Source organism: Macrotis lagotis, chromosome 2 (genome assembly GCF_037893015.1).
Source record: "Macrotis lagotis isolate mMagLag1 chromosome 2, bilby.v1.9.chrom.fasta, whole genome shotgun sequence".
Taxonomy (NCBI): Eukaryota; Metazoa; Chordata; class Mammalia; order Peramelemorphia; family Peramelidae; genus Macrotis; species Macrotis lagotis.
In genome coordinates, this window is record NC_133659.1 from 227,155,815 (window position 1) to 227,179,796 (window position 23,982).

Genomic DNA, 23,982 nt, shown 5'->3' on the forward strand with positions numbered 1-23,982 from the left:
TTCCTTTGCCATCTGGTCCAGAGTAACCATTCATGTCCAGTTAACCATGGTGTCGACCTGGTCCTTGATACCTAGTGTGTATGTTGCCTTCTTAAAGTCTGTTAGAATACTATCCAGACAGAAACACAAACACCACATTGACACTCATATTCTATTTGGACATTATATATGGTGCATGTATATAGAATAATCAAAGCTAACATTTATGTGCCAGACAATATGAAAGTACTTTACAATTATCATCTCATTTGTAAGCTAGTAAGCATCTGGAGGTAGTCTTCCTACCTCCAGGTCTTGTACCCTATACCCTGAACCACCCCACTATCCTTAAATTGGTGTGTGTATTTATACATATACATATACATATACACATATAGATATAGATATATACACATAAATTATATATATATATTTACTCATACATTTATATTATACTACTATATATATCTATATGGAGATAGATTAATTTTAAAAATTTAGCTGAATAAGCATATTAACCGTTACTATATTAAATCACTTAAATTTTTAAAAATTTACATACTTTGTTTTTATATCATCATCTTTTCTAATAGTTCCCTACTTCCTCCCTGCCTGGTGACCTATCCCTGGTAGCAAAGAATTTAAAAAGATTTTTTTTAAAAAAAGGCAATTCAGCAAAACTAACCAACAAGACACCTGAACTTGACTGTATATGTTCTCTTTCAAACCCGTAAATCATTTACTTCTAATAATAGTTGTCCTTTGATTTAGAAGATGACAATGCCAATCAAAATAATGATGGCATGACTGGCACATTATGTTTCTTATAGAGAGGGGAATATTGTGCAGAGAAGTTCTCACTGCCTTTTCCAGAAAACATCCCACCCTATGGTCTGATTTGATAGGAAATAGGACTTCTTCTGATTTCTGGACCCTGTGGAAGTCCTTGCCTTTTTTCTGGTTTCCTCTCCTATATCATCGAAGCACCCAGGTGCTAGTATGATGCTGGTCACACTCCTATGTGAATTTGGTGACAAATTTGCAACAAGAGTTCATTCAAAACTCTCTCAATGGGTGGCTCCCAGGAAACTATTTATCTCTATAAAGGGGGAGAGAGGGCATTTTCTCAATTCTTTGCTGAGATCAAAGAGCTTGATGAGCTTGGCATGAATAACATCTGACTGTAGGAGTACAAATTTCTCATTTTGCTTCATGCTGAACTGTTAAAATAAAAAAGGTTTATTGATACCTTTGTTTTACATCACTGTCACTTCCCTTTCCCCAACCCTAAACAATTCCTTCCTTGATAACAAAATAGTTTTAAACAGAGCCAGCTAACATGGTGACTACCTTGATAGGCAATGTTCACTACACATAGTGCTTCACTTTGCTACTGTAATGAAAGAGTGCTTCCTTATTTCTCTTTCCGTGGTCAAGGTTGTGCATTAAAGTTATTCATTTTTTTGTTTACATTATCATAGCCATTGCTTATCATAGCCATTGCTTATATTTGAATTTTATTTAATTAACTCTGAATTATTTCATATAAGTATTCCCATTTTCCAAATTCTTAATATTTAACATTAACAAATGATAATTTTTAACCATTCCCCCATTTTGTTTCTAATTTATGTCTGATACCCAAAATAGTACTGCTTTGAATATTTTGATGTAAAGGAAGCCCTTTTTTCTGGTTTTGACCTCTTTGCATTATATATTCTGTAGTAGTATCTTTGGGTTGTAGGGGATTTAGTGTCATTTCTCACATATATTGTTCTGGTATAAATAAATTTCCAAAATATTTGGACCAGTTCACATTATCCTTAAATCTTCAAAATTACCAAAAAATAGAGAAATCCAACCTGCATTTAATCTTTAAGTATGGGAAGAAAAAAATATTCATTATGGCAGATAGGGTTTTCTCTACATTGCTCATGTAACTTTAAAAATTGTTTGCATTTTTTAAGCACTTACTATGTGGTAAACATTGTACTAAGTATTAATGTTATGCTGAAAGGCAAAAGATAATTCCTGCTCTCAAGGAGTTCCCAGTCTAATGCAGGAAGATTGAGAAAAGACCATTGGATTTGGTAATTAAGATATCTTTGGTAACTAGAGAAAACGATTTTGGTGAAATAATGAGGTTGGAATTGAATGAATGAAGGACTTAACTATTAGACAGCCTTCTTGAGGAGTTTAGCCACAAAAAACAAGACAGATAAGGGACAATAGAGAGTATAGTTATATCAAGAGGGAGATGATTGAAAGAAGAGGAAAAAATGTGGAACTTGGAAAGTTTCCTTATGTCCCTTACATTAGAATAAAAATCTAAAGGGAAAAAATTAGAATTGATTACTGAATCTTATTATTTTTTATTTTTAGTGATTTCATAGATTTGGACCTCCTCTCCAAAAAAAAAGAATTCTACCTGTTTTCTTTTTTTTTTATATAAATATTTTATTTGTTTTCCAATCATATACAATAGTAGTTTCTACCTATCATTTTTATAATGTTTTGAATTTTACAATTCCCCCCCCCACAGAAGGCGATCTGATAATCTTTACATTGTTTCCATGCTATACATTGATCAAAATTGAATGTGTTGAGAGAAAAATCATTTCCTTGGGGGGGAAAGAATAAAATATAAGAGATAGCAAAATTGCTAGTACATAAGACAACTTTTCTTTTTAAATTGAAGGTAATAGTTTTTGGTCTTTGTTTAAAAACTCCACAATTCTTTCTTTGGATACAGATGGTATCCAAAGAGTATTCTCCTTCACAGATACCCTTAAATTGTTCCTTATTATTATTACACTGATGATATGAACAAGTCCATTAAGGTTGATCATCTCCCCCTTGTTGCTGTTATGGTGTACATTGTTCTGGTTCTTCTCATCTTGCTCAACATCAGTTCATGCAAGTCTTTCCAGGCTTCTCTGAAATTCCATCCCTCCTGGTTTCTAATAGAACAATAGTGTTCCATAAAATACATATACCACAGTTTGTTCAGCCATTCCTCAATTGATGGGCATTCACTCAATTTCCAATTCTTTGCTACCACAAATAGGGCTGCTATGAATATTTTTGTAAAGTGATGTTTTTACTCTTTTTCATGATCTCTTCAGGATATAGATCCAGTAGTGTCTACCTGTTTTCTTAACAGAATCAGAGGCAGAAAAATTTCTACTTCAACTAGACATGTTCCCCCCCCCAAAAAAAAAACTTCTAAACATTGGCTGCAAGCTATCATTGAAATTCAGCTTGAAGACTTTTGGTGATAGGGAACTTGTTTTCTACTAAAGCAGCTTAACTGGTTGGTTTCAGGTTCCATCCTCTGGGACCAAATAAAATAAAACTTAATTTCTTTGCCCTGCCCCATAATAGCTCTTCAAATACTCTAGGCCAGCCCTCTTTGCCCCTTATTTTTTTTCTCCATGCTTTGTGGTGGTGGTGGTGTTTTTTCAACTCTTCCCAATCCCATTTGGAGTTTTCTTGGCAGAGATGCTAGTTTGCCATTTCCTTCTCCAGCTCATTTTACAGATGAGGAAACTGAGGCAGAGTTGCAGCTCCTAAGTGTCTGAAGTCAGATTTGAACTCCAGAAGATGAGTCTTCCTGACTCTGGGCTGACATTCTGTTTCCTGTGCCACCTAATGCCGTCTTTTCCTTGCTAATCATAGTTTTTTCCATGAATTCTCACCATCCTAGTTACTCTCCTTTGGATGTGTTACAACATTACCAGTATCCTTTCTAAAATTATACTTAAACTCTCTGGATAAGGTCTGACTATGGCAGAGTTGAGCAGAGCCACATTTCTTTGTTTCTTATGCCCTGCTTCTGTTATCATGTTTGAAAACTTTTATATTTTGCACACAGAAGAATCCCCTGAGATCTTCAAGGTTTTATCTCTTATTTAACAGAATTGTTGTGGGTTTGATTGTCTGGTTTCAAAACCCACATCAAATCAGAAGTAACAAATTAGATATGGGACACTTAAAAGCAGTAGGAAATAATGCCTGATAGCTATAAGAAATAATATCTGGGACCATTTAGTATGGAGTGGATATATTTCATTAGGCTCTGAGAGGAACATTTTACTGTAAAAACAGTGTAATAATTTATGCTTAAACTAATACCTCAAAACCATCAGAGTGCTAAATTGGAATTAAGAGGAAGCCAGATTAAAGTACCATCACCAACTTGTTTGTTGGGTGACCCTGGGTAAATCACTTAACTTCTCTGAGACTTTTTCCCTTGATAAAATGAAATAATATCTAATTCTCAGTTATGGTGAGGCTAAAATTAAGTAAAGCCCATAAGATGTTTTGTAGAACTTAAATATTAACTTGCAACCTAGCATGACAGTTTTTTCATCTATTACATTAGATTATTGGCTCACACTGAAGCCTGCTACTTCATATAAATAGTTATTTAGCCATCATGGATCTTGCAGTTAATTTTTTTGAACTTAAGAATTAGACAGGTTTTTTTTTATCCTATTTAATTTGGTGGGAACATTACTACTTGAGAAATAGAAATGTGTAATAAAAAAGTCTGGAAACTGTGCAGTTTGGAAATAATGCAGTTTCAGAAGGAAAATAGATTAAGAAGGATCACAAAATCTTAGAGCTAAAGGAGACTTAAAATACCACTTAATCCAACTTGGGCCTAAGCAGCAATCCTTTTTTACAACATACTTAATACATGATTATCTGGACTTTGCTTGAATAGCTCCAAAGAAGGGAAAAACTTATACTTCTTTCATCAGGGAACCCTATCTCACTTGTGCTTTACTTTAATTGCTAGCAAATTTTTCCTTGAATCAAGCTCAAGTTGGCCTGCTTGCAATTTCCATACCTAATCACTAAGATATCTTTATATAATATGCATGAAGAAAAGAGAATGACAGAAAGAAGCATATATATATATATATATTATATATATATATTTACATATATGAAAATTACTGGAAGAATCCTAGTATTAAAAAGCTGTTTCTTTGTTTCAGAAAAATTGGGGGTTATTAAAAATCACTGCAAATTTTCTTAAATGCAGGGCAGTTCCATTTTTTTTTAGGTTTTTGCAAGGAAAATGGGGGTTAAGTGGCTTGCCCAAGGCCACACAGCTAGGTAATTATTAAGTGTCTGAGAATGGATTTGAACCCAGGTACTCCTGACTCCAAGGCCAGTGCTTTATCTACTGTGTCACCTAGCCGCCCCTCCATTTCTTTTTTATACATTTTTATTGATGTCTTCTGTTTCTTACATCCTCATAATTTTCCCCTCTCTTTCACCCAGAGAAACCATTCCATATAAAAATATATACTTTTTTTTAAAAAGAAAAAAGCCCAGCACAACTGATAGAAAAAGTTAGAAGGCATAAACAATATGTGATATCTGTGGACCTTCTATGAAGGGCTGATTTGGGTTGTCCTGTCATATTTCTTTATTTAAGTCATGCTTGATCTTTATAATTTTGTTATATTCATTTTTTCCTTTTTTGAATGTGTGGTTCTTTCTATTTATATCTTTGTAATTATTGTTTTCTTGTCTCTGGTCACTTCATTCTGCATCAGTTCATATAGATCTTTGCATGCTTTTCTGTATCATCATATACATAATTTCTTACAGTTTAGCACTTGACCTTTACATTCATATACCACAATTTATTTAACCATGTCCTAGTCAATGATCATTTACTTCTTTTCCAGTGTTTTGCAATTGCAAAAAAGTATGGCCATAAATATTTTGGTGTGTTTGGGAACTTCTTATTGATGACCTTCTTAGGGCCTGAGCCTAATAATGGAGTCTCTGATTCAAAGGATATGAACATTTTACATAGTTTATTTGCATAATTTTGAATTGCTTTCCCAAGTGGTTGTATCCTCTTATAACTATCAATAATATATTAGTGTACAACACTAAGAATCCACTTTTTGTCATCTTTGCCAATTTGCAAGGTGTGAAGTAAAACTACAGTTGTTTTGATTTATATTTCATTTCCTCATACTATTATTGGTTTAGAGCGTTTTTCATATAGTTGTGAATATTTTGCAAAATATGTAATATATATTCTTTTGATAACTGTTTATTCATATCTTTTGGCACTTATATATTAGGGAATGGTTATTATTATATATATTATATATTTCTATTAATTGTTATATATCTTGTATATCAGATCCTTGTCAGAAAAAAATTGATGCAAAGATTTTTTTTCCTCCCTTCAGACACTTCCATTCTTATCTTAGGTACATTAATTTTGTCAGTGCAGTTTCATTTCTTTTTTTAATGTTTTTATTGATGTCTTCTGTTTCTTATGTCTTCATTATTATCCCCTGAATCCCCTCTCCCACCAGTAGCAGTGAGAGGTAAATGATCTGCCTCTCTTCTAATTTTTTAATAGTTTAATCTTTAATAACAACATCATATATTCTTTTAGAATATATTGTGAAATATGATGTAAGGTGTTGATCTAAGCCTAATTTCTGGCAGACTGCTATCCAGTTTTCCCCAACAATTTATCTTTTCTACTAAATCAAACACTGAGTTATTGTGTTCTATTGTTCTGATTTTCCTTTGTGTGGTTTATTCCACTGGTCTGTCTGGTTTTGAAACAATAGCAGATGATTTTGATCACTGCTGCTTTATAATATAGTTTATAATATAGTACTATTCTCCCTTCATCCCCATTTCTTTTTATAATTTTTCTTGATATTCTAGATTTTTTGTTGTGAATTAATTTTGTTATTACTTTATGAAGTTTTATAAAATATTTCTTTGATAATTTTATTAGTATAACATTAAAAGTATAAATTAATAGAGGAAACTAGGTGGCGAAGTGGATACAGCACTGACCCTGGAATGAAGAGGACCTGAATTCAAATCTAGATTCAGTCATTTAATAATTACCTAGCTGTGTGACATTGGATAAAACAGTTAACCCCACTGCCTTGCAAAAACCAAAAAAAAAAAAAAGTATAGATTAAATTTTACTATTGTTGTCATTTTTATTATTTTAATACGGTCTAGCAATGAGGGCTGAGTATTTCTCCAGCTATTTAAGGTAGTTCATTACTTTTTTTTTAACCCAACTACATGCAAAAGCATGTTTCAACATTTACTTCCAAAGTCTTGAGTTCCAAATTCTCACTTCCTCCCACCCCCATTGAGAGAGCAGTTACTTGATATAGATTAAAAATTTGTAGCTATGAAACATTACTACAAGTCATGTTGTTAAAGTAAACATCATTCTGCCCCCCCAAAAGAAACCAAAAGAAAAAATAAAGTGAGAGGGGGAAAAAAGTATGTTTTAGTCTATATTCAGACACCATCTTTGGTGTCTGACACATGTCTTTGGGATGGTTAGCATTCTTTATTATAAGTCCATCAGAGAAATTGCTTCAATATTTTCCCCATAGTTGCTTTTGTTAGTTGTATTACCCTCCATCCTATTCCTCCCCCTCCCATTTATTCTATTCTCTTTCTCCTTTCACCTGTCCCTCCTTGAAAGTTGTATCTGACTACCATCTCCCATGATCTTTCCTCTCTTCTGTCACCTACATCCTCCAATCTCCTGTCCTCTTTCTCCCATCCCTTTCTTCTCCTATTTTCCTCTAGGGTAAGATAGATTCCTATACCCAGTTGAGTGTGTCTGTTATTTCCTCTCTGAGCCATTTTTGATGAGAGTAAAGGTTCACTTATTCCCTTCCCCTCACTTTCCCCCTCTAACATTCCATTGCAAAAGCTTTTTCTTGCCTCTTTTATGTGAAATAATAGCCCATTCTACCTCTCCTTTTCCTTTCTCGCAGTACATTCCTTTCTCACAGTACATTCCTTTCTCCTCTGTTGACTCTTTCCTTTCAATATATTATACCTTCAAATCCAACTTCTTCCTGTGCCTTGTCTATTTATGCTCTTTCTAACTGTTCTTAAAAATGAGAAGGTTCATATGAGTATTATCAGTATCATCTTCCCATGCAGGAATTTACGCTGTTCAACATCATTAAGTCCCTCATAATTTGCCCATCCCATCCACCCTCTAGGCTTCACTTGAGTGTCCTGTATTTGAAGATCAAACTTTCTGTTCAGCTCTGGTCATTTCAACTGGAAAATTTGAAAGTCTTCTGTTTCATTGAATGTCCCCTTTTCCTTTTTTTTTTAAGTTTTTGCAAGGCAATGGGGTTAAGTGGCTTGCCCAAGGCCACACAGCTAGGTAATTATTAAGTGTCTGAGGCCGGATTTGAACTCGGGTCTTCCTGACTCCATGGCCGGTGCTCTATTCACTGCACCACCTAGTCATCCCTCCCTTTTCCCTTGAAAGAGGATGCTCAGTTTAGCTGGGTAATTGATTCTCGGTTGTAATTCAAATTCTTTTATCTTCTGGAAAATCATAATCCAAGTTCTATGAACCCTTATTGCAGACTCTGCTAAGTACTGTATAATCCTGACTGTAGCTTCATGTTATTTGAATTGTTTCTTTCTGGCTTCCTGTAATATTTTCTCCTTGACTTGGGAGTTCTGGAGTTTTCCATGGTGTTTTCATTTAGGGGTCTCTTTCAGGAGATGATTGTTGGATTTTTTCAATTTCCATTTTACCCTCTGCTTCTAGGATATCAGGGCAGTTTTCCTAGATCATTTCTTGACAAATAAAGTTAAGGTTCTTCCTGGTCATGACTTTCAGATACTCCAATAATTTTTAAATTATCTTTCCTGGGTGTGTTTTCCAGGTCAATTGTTTTTTCCAACGAATCACATTTTCTTCTAGTTTTTCATTCTTTTTGTTTTATTTTATTGTTTCTTGATTTTTTACAGTCATCAACTTCCCTTGGCTCCATTCTACATTTGAAGGAGTTATTTTCTTCAGAGAATTTTTTTAAATCTCCTTTTCCATCTGACCAATTCTGATTTTTAAAGCATCTGTCTCCTCATTGGTCTTTTAGATTTCTTTCTCCATTTGACCTAAACTGGTTTTTAAGATGTTATTTTCTTCAGTATTTTTTGGTATCTCCTTGACTTGGTTTTCAGGATTTTCCTGCCTCGCTCTCATTTTTCTTTCTTATTTTTCTTCTACCTCCCTTAACTTGATTTTCAAAATCTTTTTTGAGCTCTTACATAGCCTGAGACCAATTCATATTTTTTGAAGCCTTTGGATTCAGAAACTTTGACTTTATGTTATCTTCTTCTGAGGACCAAAGTAATTGCCTATGGTCAGATTTTTTTTGTTACTATTATTTTCTTATTTCCCCAGCCTTGATTTTAACTCTTTGTTAAGATGGGGCTCTGCTTCCAGGGTGGAGGGTGAACTTTACCAAGCATTTGAGAGTTTTTGCAGCAGTTTTCATGGAACTCCCCCTACACCCAGGGATTCCTCCAAGGTCTTACAAGAGGCTTTGATTGCTCTCCTGGCCTGTGCTCTGTGGATGACCATAAGCACTTCCCTCTGCTTTGGAACCATGAGGAGGATTCCTGCTCTGCTATGGCAGTATGGCAACAGCCTATGACCTGGATCTGAGAAAGGGCAAAGCAACAGAATCCTGCCTCAGAGATAGCAAAGAGATCTCTGCAATCTCCCTATCCCCCTTACCAGCTGATGGTTGACTCCTTGCTGGCTGTCTCCCCAGCCCTGCTCCTGGGCCCCTGGTACTGGGTCTGTGCTGAGACCTGCACTGGACTGAGCTCTGTGCTCACTCTGATGCAGTACTAGAATTTTCCCACTGTCCTTCCAAATTGTCCTTGACAATCCCTGGACTGAGAGATCTGGAAATCACCACCATTGCTGTGGACCCAGGTGCCTCACGGGCTGTCTGTGAATGGCTGCATGGCTTCAGCCCTTTCCAACCCCAGTGTAATAGACCCTTTTTGCAGATCTTCCAAGTTGTCTTGAGCTGAAAAATTGCTTCACTCAGTGTTTCTGTGGGTTCTGTACTCTAGAATTTGGGTAGAATCATTATTGGCATGGTCTGGGTAGAGAGCTCCTGGGAGTCCCATCTTGGCTCTGCCCTCCTTACTTCTTTAAAGAACATTTTGTAATTGAATTTTTACAAGTTTTTTTTGTGCTTTGGTAGGGCAGTCCTCAGATATTTTATCCATATTATAACTATATATCCATATTATAGTTATATAGAATAAGATTTCCTTTTCCATTTTTATTGGGTTTCTTGTTATTATATGAATTGTTGATTTTTGAAGGCCTCTGACTTTGTGGAAGCTATTAATCATTTCATTTAATATCATTTTCTGATTCCCTAGCATTTTTCCAATATATCATCATACCATCAGAAAATAGGTAGAGTTTTACTAATTTCTTTCTCTTTCATTTTTTGTTGCTTACATTTCTAGAACAGAATCATTGCATATAATGCTTGCTTTTGGTTTTATATAGCTGCTTTTATGATATTTTTTCTGTTTTTAGTTTTTGCAAGGCAATGGGGTTAAGTGGCTTGCCCAGGGCCACACGGCTAGATAATTAGTAAGTGTCTGAGGCCAGATTTGAACTCAGGTACTCCTGACTCCAGGACCAGTGCTCAATCCACTATGCCACCTAGCCGCCCCTACTTTTACGATATTTTTAAAAGTCTTTCAATGCCTATACTTGGTAAGGTTTTTAGCATAAATGTTTCTTTTGACTTCCCAAGATATATGTTCCAATGAATCAGCTTTATTAGTTGTCCATTCAAATGTATATTATACTGAAATAAATTAAATTTCATCTTATTAGATTGAATCTTACAACTTACTTTTTTTCCTAGTTCTGTCATTTCCAATTTAAAAAGATCTTTCTATATTAAACTTCATAATCATAAAGTAAACCTAGAAAACTAGGAGCAAATCTTTATCTAAAGCCTTTAGTATATAACAAATCAAATGAATAAACTAATACTTTTGTTGTCTTCAGATCTTTCTAAAGTTCTCTTGCCTCTGACTGACTTCCCTTCCTCCTTCCCTCCCTCCTTCCTTCCCTTCCTCCCCCTCTTCCTTCCTCCTAGCTCTTATCAGTGTTATATCAATCATATTTCTGTTGACCTTGCTTTAGTTTTCATTATTATATTGTTTTTTATATTACTTTTATTTCTGGATATATTTTCTCCCTACCAGTGAATAATAACACGTATTGAAAAGACAGATCAGAAACACCAACCAACATATCAGCTGTATTTGATAATCCATGTAATATTCTGTATCCATTGTTCATGCAACTCTATGAAGCAGGGAAGGGAGATTGATTTTCTTAACTCTTTGGGGGACCAAACTTAATAATAATTACAGCATTCAATTTTAATATTTTTTATTCTTTCTATTTAAATTATTGCCATGTTAATTTATTGTTTTCCTTGTTGTGCTTACTTCATTCTATTAGTTTATATAACTCTTTACAAAATTACAGAATTTGAGAGTTGGAAGTGATTTCAATGGCTATCTAGTCCAAATCATATGTAAAAAAATTTACACTGTAATATAATTGACAAAAAGTTATCCAACCTCTGCTTTATGGTATACAAGGAGGCTGGATCCTGTCACCTCTCTAAGTAATCCTTTTAGACAGCTCTAGTTAGACAGTTTTTCCTCAGTTCAAACTTAAATTTGTTCTTTGCAGTTGCATTCTCTGTTCCTATTCTTGCCATTTGGAGCCAAATAGGACAAATTCATATGACAATCCTTCAAATACTTGAAGACAAAACTATTATATTTCCTCTTAATCTTCTCATTTTCATGCTAAAAATGCCCATTTAACTGATCCTCATTTGTCATAGACTCAAGTCCTTTATGTCCTTGGATTTGTTAGTTATTATTTTTTTTATAGCAAGACTTCACTTCTTAATAGATTCCAGTCATCAGTCTTTTATATCTGATTTATCTGCTACAAATATTTTTCTCAGTCTATTTCTTTTTTCTTTTTTGCAGTCTGCAAATTTCATGATTTTTGTTGTCTTTCTGGACAGTTTCTAGCTTGTTTATCATAAACATTGGAACTGAACAAAATATTCCAGGTGAAGTCTGACAAGGGCAGGGTTTAGTAGGACTATCATTTCTCTATTCTTGAAAAGTCTGCATCTTTTAGTATAACCCATTTTTTTTGGCTGCAAACTTATCACTCATAAAACCCTTGGATTTTTTTCTAGAACAATTATTTAATTATTCCTCTTTCATCTTATAATAATGAAATTAATTATTCCTATTGAATGTCTTTTTATTAGATATTGCCTAGTGTTCTGCCCTGTTGAGATCTTTTTAGATCTTGACTGTATTGTCCATTGTAATGGCTATCCCTTCAAGAGTTGTGTGAATTCTTCATATTTATTATTGCTTATAGCACAGAAGGGAAGCACTGGGACTGGAGTCAGGAATACCCAAGTTCAGATCTGGCCTCAGACTCCTTCTAGTTGTATGATCCTGAGCATATAACTTCATCCTATTTGCCTCAGTTTCCTCATCTGGTAAATTGATTTGGAGAAGGAAATACCAAACCACTCCAGTATCTTTGCCAAGAAATCTCCAACTCAGGACGAATTGAAAATGATTAAGACAGTTAAATAGCATAGTACAGTAATGTTCAATTATTATTATGCAATTTATTTATTTCAATGTATTTAGCCAGTCAAATTTTCAATCAATGAACATTTTCATTGCTTCTACTTCTTTGATATTGTAAAAAGTTCTTTCTTTCTCTCTCTCTCTCTCTCTCTCTCTCTCTCTCTCTCTGTGTGTGTATGTGAGAGAGAGAGAGAGAGAGAGAGAGAGAGAGAGAGAGAGAGAGAGAGAATCTATAGGACCTCTCTATGCCTAACAAAGACCTCTTTCTTTCCAACTTGGCATTGAATATAACCATACTATTTACTAGCCATATTTTGACATTATTTTTCAATTTGAGAAGCAAAGAAGAAGATAGTTTGCCTGGATCTCCAGGTTGGAGAAAGGGAATGAGGATGATATAATAGGTTAGGGTAAGTTGTGAAAGATTAATAAAAGCAAGTAATAAAAAAGTAGGCAAATTGATATTTTGGCTTATAAGGAACCACTGGAATTGTTTGCACTTCAATGTGTACGATAGATGGTTATGGCAGACTGGCCAGTGAATGATGAAAACAATGGATCTTTATTTGGTTTTTTTTTAGGTTTTTTTTTTTTGCAAGGCAAATGGGGTTAAGTGGCTTGCCCAAGGCCACCACAGCTAGGTAATTATTAAGTATCTGAGATTGGATTTGAACCCAGGCCAGTGCTTTATCCACTACGCCACCTAGCTGTCCCTGGATCTTTATTTGTACATTTTAACTAACACAAAAGAATCCTTATAGGTTTAACCTGAGACATGACTAGGCATCAGAAATGGGAAAAAGAGGAGATAAAGATAAATCTAGATGAATATCATTACAGATAAAGAAAACTAGATTTCTACAAGAGCAAGATAACATTTGTGATTCAACCAAGGGAAGTGAGACCATAACATAAAGATAGTTTTCTGATCAGGTGCCCAAGTCATGCCAATCTCTTGGTGCTCCTCCTTATTCATTTTGTCCAAACCATTCCATGCAACAAGGGATGGGACTAGGTTTTTTTTTTAATTATTGTAGAGCTGTCAGGTCTCTAGGAGGTATGTGTCCAGTTGGTTCTTGCCTTTCTTGTCCCAAATAAGGACATGTTATACAAGGTTCTAGAAAAGTGAGTAGTTATATCTAGGAGGAGGGCCTCTGTAGAACAACTTGCTGCAAGAAAGTCTAGGACCAGAAAGTCCTTGGATTTTTTTTTTTTTTTGGAAAGAGGCAAAGATTCCCTTGCTTATCCCCCCACTCCAGCTTTTAGGAAAACACTTTTTTAATATGATGTACTCTGATCTTTTGTGATCCATACTTTTATTAAGTTATTAGTTTTATATATATTCTCCTCCTGTCCAACACAGCAGATAAAGTGATTTTCTGTCTTCTAATTTTTTTTAATGATATAATCTGACAGGAGGAGGTTTAGGTTAGAGAATATCTGAAATCTCAGCTCTAGATCTGTGATTCTGAATATTGGCTGCTCATTCATGTAGACTAAATTATAGTAGTGTATGTTGTAAAATGCTAATCTAAACCAACCAAAATACTATTCAGTTTTTTCCATATCTCTTATTGAATAGAGTTCTAGTAGTTTATGTTCTCTGGTTTATTAAACACTAACCTAATATAGGACCTTTCCATCTGATTTGTGGCTCTTGTTAATGTTTTCTTTCGCATCAGAATGTGAGCTCCTTAAGAGCACAGATGCTTTTATTTTTCTATGTATACCCCCAACTCTTAACATAGTAATTTTTTTTTTGTAAATAGTAATTGTTTAATGATTTCTATTACTTTATTCTTTTATTATCCTAAGATTTCCTTAGTAGTATCAGTCCACCATGACTCTCAGTACTCCTGACATTAATAAAGGCATACATACTTTTTGCATTAATGCCCTACTTACCTGCCTTTTTTCTGTCTTTAAACAATTTTCACATTAAACAGAGATTTAAATATTTATTGCTAGTTTGTCTTTTAGAGAACTCCCCTTTTTCCACCTTGACTGAAATAAGCTTAAATTGGAGAGGAATTAAAATTACAGTGTGACAGTTATTTGACCCTTGAACTCTTCTACTTAGGAAATAGGTACTTAGATTCCAAAGGGAAACAATAATTTATATTTTCTATGTTATTGTTCTAGATGGGCATTATTTTTTTATGAATTCTTTTTTTTTTGTTCCTCATCACTCAGACTGTACATGGTTCATTAATTTAGCTGGGCCTTTACAATCTTCATTGTCTTTATCATCATGCTATAGGGCAAATGATGCTGGTAACTACAAAGTATTTTTTAAATATTCTTTACTACTCTATTTTTATTCTATTTATTTTTTTAGGTTTTTGCAAGGCAAACCGGGGTTAAGTGGCTTGCCCAAGGCCACACAGATAGGTAATTATAAAGTATCTGAGACCGGATTTGAACCCAGGTACTCCTGGCTCCTGGGCCGATGTTTTATCCACTATGCCACCTAGCCGACCCCTATTCTTTCCTACTCTAAAAGAATTCTGTAATTATAAATCAGAGTCCTGTTATAGCTTCCTCCAAAAAGAATCAAGTAAATTATTCCAAAACAGTATTATCTGTCAATATGTGTAGTTTCCTTCTGGTTCTTCAGGGATTCTTTTCTCAAAGGAGCTTTGGAATGTAAACTTCTAAGTCTCAGTTTTTGAAAATAATGAATACCCTGAAATGATTGCATTATTTGAATTTGTACTGTATATTTTCATTGGATTGTAACCAGTCAACATATCTTATATTAGAATAGATCAGATTAAAAATTTAAAAAAAAAACATTCTTATCTAGCTTTTGAAGGCTGGGGAGGGGTTGATTACTCCAATGTATAGGAAGTAATGATATTGAGTATACATCTCTCTAGAGAATGTATTTATTTATTATTATTTTCTGGGTTTAGTATATCACAGATGTATGACCTCAAGGAGTGCTTAGTGATTGTCCCTATTTTAGACTTCTCCAAAAGATAGGGTAGAGCAAATCATCAAGTGTGTATGTTTACTAGTCTGTCTTAAACTACTTAGTGCTAAAAAGTTTCAAGGTTATTCTTTTAGAGAGGACCTGAAATAGACTTAGGAGTTCAAGTTATTCCTTTTTTCCAAGGTTACAGAGTAGCCTTCTCTCTTCCAGTTTTTTCATTCCCATGGAGATGAACTTTTCTATTTGAACAGTGCTGGTCATTTTATCCCTCTGTCTTTCAAGCCTATTTATTAATATTAGAATAGAGGTTCTTTTGAAACTCACTTCTTTTTAGGTAACCTCCATTATCTGCCCTCTGAATTTAAACAGGTTCCATTTTTAAGAGCCAAAGGAATCCTAATAATATTTTTCTTTTCTTTTTATAGTTCCTGGCGACCTGTCCTTACAAGAACGTCAGGAGCTGGAGAACATCCGTCGTCGGAAGCAGGAACTATTGGCTGACATTCAGGTGAGTATAATAAAGCAGATGTTTTGATAGTGTGATAGGTGTATCTTATTCAAGGTTAAGTGGCCTCAAGCAGTCTCATTTATATATCATCCCCTCCTAGACTTCCCCTTGGTTTCTTGTTTTGTTATTGTTGTCTTTCCTAGCTTCTAGTGTGAGTCACAGATATATTTGAATGGGCAGTCAATAAACATTCATCATTCACTATGTCCCTTACTACCAATTTATCCTTATTAAAAAATTCATCCTCATTAAAAAAAAGCTTCAGCCTCTTTCTTAAGTTCCATAGATATTAATTGTTTAATTAAACTGAATAAAAATAAATAAAATAGTAATTATATTTGGTATAACTCAACATTAAAATTATCATGTATGTGTACATATAAAATTTATTAACAAAAGAAATTCATAATAAAACATAAAGACTGATGGAATTTGACATTTTAACTGTTGTCACAGAGGATAAATTTTCTTCTTTGCCTTTTTTTCTCTACTCGGGATGATGTTGCATCATCATGGTATCCTAGATTTAGAGCTATGAGGGTCCTTTAAAAAATAATAATAATAGCTAACATTTATGAAGTTCTGTGCCATTCACTATGCTTTATAATTATCATCTCATTTGATCCTCACAACAACACCACAAAGTAAATTCTATTACTATCTCCATTTTACAGATGAGGAAACTGAGGCAAACAGAGATTAAATGATTTGCCCAAGGTCATACAGCTATGAAATATCTGAGGGTGGATTTCACATGTCTTCCTGACTTAAGGTCCAACATACTATCCATTGCACCACCTAGCCAACTCCAGATGACCTTAGAGGTCATCCCCCTCATTTTTTAGATGAGAAAACTAAGACATAGAGAAGTTCAGTGAATTGTCCAAGATTACACAATAGTAAGTTTATAAGACAAGATTTGAACCTAGATTTTCCTGATTAAATCCAATGCTTTATCCTGGATGTTCTAGACTAAGTCAGATTTGAATCTCCCTGTTGGGAATCCCTCTTTATAAGGATATACCTATGCTCAGTTTTTCTCACTGCTGTGACTTTCCTATTCTACTTTGAGGAATCTAGTACTAGGCCTTATACATAGATCTGAGTATTCTTTTTCTTCTTTAGGCTTCTCACAAATAAGCAGGCCCTTTCTAACCTAGTTTTTTTTTTTCCAACTTTTATTCTAGGTTCCTCTATTCTCAAAAAGTCCTCAATATTTTTTCTTGACTAGTTCCTTTTCTTCCTGAGAAAGAGTTATAAATGTTATTTTCCACATACTACTGTTAAGCAAATTGGCATTTGTACATGGTCCATTAGATTAAGTAATTCACAGAATAATGACTAAATGGAGTTGCCAGAACTGAATTTACAATGCATTATTTTGCAATTAATCTTTTCTTTACTATACATATAATGTCCTTATTTTAATGAACTGAGTCTGCCCCTTAGGTGAGGAGATACTCATATATGTTACTAATTTCTAGTTTAAAATTTTGGAATTTTAAAAGTCCTAATAATATACAATTTATATTTAGTAAGACAGGAAGACATATGCAAGTTGTTATTAATTGTCAACAGCCAATCAGACACTTTGCTTTTAAGTTATATGAGAAAATAAGTGTGAGAAGAGGTAAGGAAAAATATTTTAAACTCCAAGATTTAAGCTCCCATTCACGTTTGGTTGTTGATGATATAATCCTCAAATAGCATCTCACCAACTTTTCTTTTGTTTTTTTTCTATCACTTTATTAATTCTCTTATTTACTCTTAATCTCTTATCTCTAGAAAGATCCTGGGTATGTTTGGATCATATATTTCCCTATAATATAATATTCCCATATAATAAAGTTATAATCCTTTCATCAAATAGTTCAGGCATAAATCCCAGTTCATTAGATATTGATGTCTCTATATAAAATAAACTAGAAAGGAGATCTCCTTTCCCATGAGTAATTACTCTTTTTCTCTATAACTAAATATTAATGTTAAATATACAGTTTATTTAAACTGGAATTTATAGTCAAGCATAATGACATAGATATTATTTATAATATTTTGGGTATTCAAAAGCTTACAACCAAAGTTATCTCAAATTCTCAGTATAACAGCATATGGTTCTTGTTCACTTATCTGAAAATATAGTCCCAAATTATTCAACTTACTCTGTGTACTGATTAACATCTCATTCTTCTTCATAGTTCTCTTTAAGAAAAAAAATTAAACTCTGTGTCTCAGGAAATAAATTACTTCCCATCAGAGGAAACATCTTTTTAGTTTTTCTTAAGCTCTTTATAAAATTATTTTTAATCATTAAAAAAGATAACACTGCAGTTCATAGTTTTGACAAGAAAAAAGTTTCTCCTAATTTTTTCCCCTAGATTCACAAATGGAATACATATGTTCTTCCTAACATAGAAATTGACATTTTTCTTTGAAAGTTTAAAAATTTTTTTTTATTTATTTAAAGCAATGGGGTTAAGTGACTTGCCCAAGGTCACACAGCTAGGCAAAAATTAAGTGTCTGAGGCTGAATTTGAACTCAGGTCCTTTTGATTTCAGGGCTGGTGCTCCATCCACTGTGCTGCCCCAAAATTGACATTTTTCATCTGTTAACTTCAATATAGTGTTTTTCTCAAAAATTTCTTTTGACTTTTTACTTCTAAAGAGCCAATTACAATCTCCATCATCTATGAAATAGGTATTTGAAACAAAAGTTATACTAGTTTATGCCACATTATCCTCCTTCCTTTTTAAATGGTATAACTTAAAGAATAATATTACCTTGTTTGAGAAGGAACTAGGAAGTCATTGACATATTTTATCCCTTGAATCTATAGAATTTATTTTAGACTTTATTATAATACTTTAGCGTATTTTAATATTTTGGGTCAAAGAAATGGTATTTGCGAGTTCTGTTGGTTATGTAATTCCCAAGTGTGTCTAGACTATTGGTCTGAGACACAGGCTGATACTTTCTATGACTTGGTTAGTGAATAGTTAAAAAATCTCTACTTAAAGTCTTGGTAACAGAAATTTATTTGGAGAGAGAAGTGCTTTCTTTTTTTTTATTTGAACAAGTAAAGAAATGCTGCTAATTTTTTCTACCCTACATTGTGGACTATACTAGAAAAACTATAAAAAGAGTACCAAAATCTTAGGACAGGATCGTATCTCTCTAGATCCAGTTGAAAAGATTATTTTTGCGCTTTTGGGTAGCAATTGGTAGGTTCCAGTCTTAGTTTCTATTTGCATTGTCTTGATTAGTTTAGACTATCCTAGTACAGGAATTTGAGTTTCTGTTCACTGGGAATCTAACAATATAGTTGTATTGCACATGATATATATATATATATATATATATATATATATATATATATATATATATATACCTTAGCAACTGTTCATGAGTCTCTGATATTAAAGTAACATGCAAAAATTGGAGAGGAAAGAGTTAATAAACTAATATTTTTATATAGACAAGCTCTAATTTATGAACAGATTGTGTTATAAAAGATAATTTGTTAAGTAGCTTTGTAATTAAGACTGTTAGAATGAATTTCCACTAGGGATGTTGTAAGTGGTGGATATTTTCTAAGGCTAACCCTACCTGTTTTATTCATAATGTGTCTAAATTCTGGATATTGGAAAATGATATTACATAGTACTTTTGTGACATACTAGTAGTTAAAAGTAATAAAACCAACTGGAAATCAGTCTAAGACAGTTTGGTTGCTGTTTAGAGCAGTCTTTTAGGTTCCTGTGAGGAAAAGGAAGATAGTATGCTGTTCAGATATGCAGAATGATTTGAGCTTTGATTTTATTTAAAACATTATTATTTAAAAATTTAAGCACATCTCTTATATTTTATATTTTTTTTCTTAAGGAGATGATTTCTCTCAACACATTCAATTTAGAGCAATGTATAGCATGGAAACAATGTGACGACTAACATACTGCCTTCTCTGGGGGGTTGGAGGGAGGGAAGCAAGATTAGGGGGGGAAATTGTAAAATTTAAAAAAAGTAAAAAATTAAGCTTACTCATTAAATAGTTTATGTTCTGGTAGTATAGTTTACTGCAGTGAAATGCAGTACTTGAATAGAGTTGGCATGTGCAGATAAATGACTGGCAATAAGATAATAGCTATCCATTGATTAGGCAGTCAGCTGATTTACAAATTCTCAATGGAGCTTTTTCCATTGAATTTCTTATTTATACCTATGCCTTAAAGAAGTTTAAGTAGATAAGTAGAAAAACCTGATTAGCCAGTAGAGCAAATTCCAGTCTTAAGAGAAACTGGTATGATAAATCAGAAGCTCTGCCTATTTAAGACATCCCAAATCCTAAATAATTATTGTTCAAGTCACCTTAGATTTTGTGCAGTGATCCCTTCTCAGATAGGAAATCAAGAAAAGTTGTACATTGTAACAGGCCATACAGAGAAGGATTGCAGTTTCCTTCTTAATAGACCTGAAGTGGGCAAGGACTCTGTAGGAAGAAATGCCTTTTATATTACTGTATAATCCTTGTTGCTCAGTTGAATATTTCAAATTTATTTTCAGATCATTAAGTAATATTTGAGAATTGCATCAAATGAGTAGAATGAAAATAGATGATGTCTGCATTTCATTACTCATCTCTTATCCTACAACACTAAAATTTGTTCCAATATTTTCAGAGCTAATAACTCATATTTCTTTGACAATTTCTGTTTTTCAAAATGCTTTCTTCACCTTAGTCCTTTGAGGTATAGATAGTGCAGATGTTATCATACCTGTTAAAAGATTAGATTAAGTGATTTCTCTTAGGTCACCCAGATAATTGGTGCCAGAGACAGCATTTCAATCTGTGTCTGTGTCTTATGATTCCTGATATTTTCATTTTTCTATTCTACCTTCTCTTTATTGTTTCACTGAATCTGAATTTTATAAATGAAAAAAAGTACATGAAAGAGAAAGACTGTAAAGAAATATATGAAGTCTAAAGCAATAATTAATAAAAGCAGGTTGCGGGATTTAGCTTATTTTTTTGTACTTTGTTTTCTGTAGAGGTTATAGTTAGGTAGGTCTATATTCTCTCTGATGCACTTCTCGTAGTTTTTATATTTTAAAGAGGAGACCCTCAATGCTAAAATACTTGATGATTTTGATGATTACCTACTTTTATAACCTAGGGACAGAAGCAGCTGGGTGAGGGCTGGCCTGAAGTCTGGAAAATATGAATTCATATCCTTTCTCAGACTTTTACTAGCTGTGTGACCCTGAGCAAATCACTTGCCTTAGTTTCCTCCTTTTTAAAATGAGCATATAGCACCTTGGGGTTGTTGTGAGGATATTTATAAAGTACTTGTACATCTTAAAGTACTTATTTAAATACTAAGTTAAAAACCAAAATTTAAGGAATTAGTAACTCCAGGGCCAGCTTAGATAGTTCAGTGAATAGAGAGTTGTACCTGCAGTCAGGAAGACCCAAGTTCAAATGTGACCTCTTACACTTATGTATGATTGTAGGCAAATCATTTAACCTCTAGTTGCCTAAAAGGCAAGAAGGTGACTCTGTGGCTAGTTTTGGAGTAAAGAAGATCTGCGTTTAAATTAGACACATCCTCACTGTGTGACCCTTGGGCAAGTCACTTAACCTCTGTCTTCCTTAATCCACTGGAGTAGGGAATGGCAAACACTACTAGAATTTTTGCCAAGTGAAAAAAAAGGGAAATATTAAGTTAGGATTCTTTTCCCGCCTAATCTAAAAAGCTGTAACTTTAGTGAAAGCTCAAAAAAATTAGATGTAATTTAATTATAGTAATGATTCTGCTTGCTCAAAGAGGATATAATCCCTCACATGTATATAAAGGGGCAAGATTCATGAACTTGAATGGAGGCTTAGAGGATCAGGTAGACAACTAGCCTTCATTCTCTTAACAGCTCCTTAGAGAATGTAAAAGCCTGAAAAAGAAGAGATCATCTTTCCTTACAGTTTCTTTATAATTCCATGATGTAACTACACTTGGTTTATTGTGATCATTTCAAATTCTAAATCCCTTATAGAAATTTCTTGGTTTGAGAATCTAATCCATTTTAATTAACATGCCTTTATGGTATGTCTACTATAGGTCCAAGACATTATACTAGACTACTAGGAATACCAAGACAAAATGAAAAAACAATCCTTATCTTCAAGAAGTTCCACATTTTTCTGGAAGAATGCAAATCTATATCACTCTGTCTTGCCTAGTATTGCATACCCTGCATTTTTTACATAGTAACAACAATAACGGAAATATTTTCTGTCACTTATTAAGGTTCTTTATAGTGATAACTCTCCATAATGTCCATTAAAAGTTTTGTTCATCTTATTTCTGCTTCTGGGAAGCACTCAGCTTTTTTTTTTTTTTAGGTTTTTGCAAGGCAATGGGGTTAAGTGGCTTGCCCAGAGCCACATAGCTAGGGAATTATTAAGTGTGTGAGGCCAGATTTGAACTTAAGTACTCCTAACTCCAGGGCCAGTGCTCTATCCACTGTGCCACCTAGCCGCCCCTACTCAGCTTTTTTGAAGTGGTGAAATTTTGTTTCAGTAAATTTTCTTTTTTGTCAGTCATAGGACCAGAGAGCCTTTATCATTTCAGGAATGACTCTTGCTTTTTATGAGGAAGCAGCATCATTAGAAATTCTGCTTTTCCTGTGCTCCCAGGTATCAGCCAACTAACTCAATTTGTATGGTTTTCCCATAATGTTACTTTGCAAATCATTAGGTCTTAGAAATTTCTATTTACTATAAAAGTTAACTTGGTAGCTAGCCATATGGCCTTGGGCAAGCCACTTAACCCCATTGCCTTGCAAAAACCTTAAAAAAAAAGTTAACTTGGTACTGCCAAAATGTGTCAGTGCCACTCTCTTTAACACTCCCTATATAATAAATCTTAGTGAACATAAACATCTGTATTTATTATTCTAGAATTCACATGCAAATTGAAATTTACATGGAAGTTAAAAATACAAAACAGTTATTCTTCCAATCGTATACTTTTGTTTCCTGAAATGAAAAAATGGTTGAAGTATTGCTATACAAAAGAAGATAATTTGTCAGAATAGTGATCACGTGTGTGTTTATTTTTCAGGTAACTTTTTTCATTTAACATGGCACTGTGTAAGGTAGAAAATGAAACAAATACAAGAATGAAACATTAGCACCTTCTTGTATGTCTGCATTTTTAACTTCTAGAACTCTAGATGGTCTGATAATTCTATAAGATAAGCTAGTCATCTTCAGGTTGATTTTAATTTTGAGAAATTTCTTAGCATTAGATTTCAAGTATTTTATTTTGGCTTGTGGCTTTTCTCTTCTTGGCATCTTATTTATGGTTTTCTTTTGTTTGTTTGTTTTTGTTTTTGCAGCGTCTGAAGGATGAGATAGCAGAAGTGACGAATGAAATTGAGAGCCTGGGATCCACAGAAGAGAGGTGAGTGTACCAGTCAATCAGTGAGCATTCATTAAGTTCTTTCTCACCCAATACAAAGGGGATACAAAGAAAGGTAAAAATAACCTCTTTTCTGAAAGAGTTCCTACTCTATGTCTGTGTGTGTAAATTATTATGTACACACAATATATTCATAGAGCAAATGGAAGATAATTTCAGAGAAAAATAGCTGAGGGGACTGGAAAAGGCTTTCTGTAGAAGGTGGGATTTGAGGTGAGTCTTAAAGGTAGTCCAGTAAACTCAGAGGCAGAAATGAGGGGCACAGCATTCCAGGCATGGGAGACAACCAGTACAAAGACAGACAAATGAGAGATGGAGTGTCTTGTATGAGGAGACCAGTGTAGTTGAATCATATAGTTTGTGGAGGGAAATAAAGTGTGGGAAGAATAGAAAGGTAAGAAGGAAGTAGGTATGAAGGGCTTTAAATGCCAAACAAAAAAGTTGGTATTTGTTTCCAGGAATAGTAGAGAGCCACTAAAATGGAAAGGAGAATAACATGGGCAGATCTATATTTTAGGTTTAGGTTTTTTTTAGGTTTTTTTTTTTTTTTTTT

The 23,982-nt window shown here is 33.7% G+C and overlaps 1 protein-coding gene across 4 annotated transcripts in view; it reads left to right on the forward strand.

The window, feature by feature from the left end:
• CYTH1 (cytohesin 1) overlaps window positions 1-23,982 on the forward strand; it is a 215,280-nt gene that overhangs the window by 131,937 nt on the left and 59,361 nt on the right. For all 4 annotated transcript variants that reach the window (XM_074225034.1, XM_074225033.1, XR_012475996.1 and 1 more), the window contains 2 exons: window positions 15,871-15,953; window positions 23,347-23,411. In XM_074225034.1, coding sequence (XP_074081135.1) covers window positions 15,871-15,953; window positions 23,347-23,411 — 148 coding nt within the window. Of the gene's footprint in view, window positions 1-15,870; window positions 15,954-23,346; window positions 23,412-23,982 lie in introns of those variants that run through there.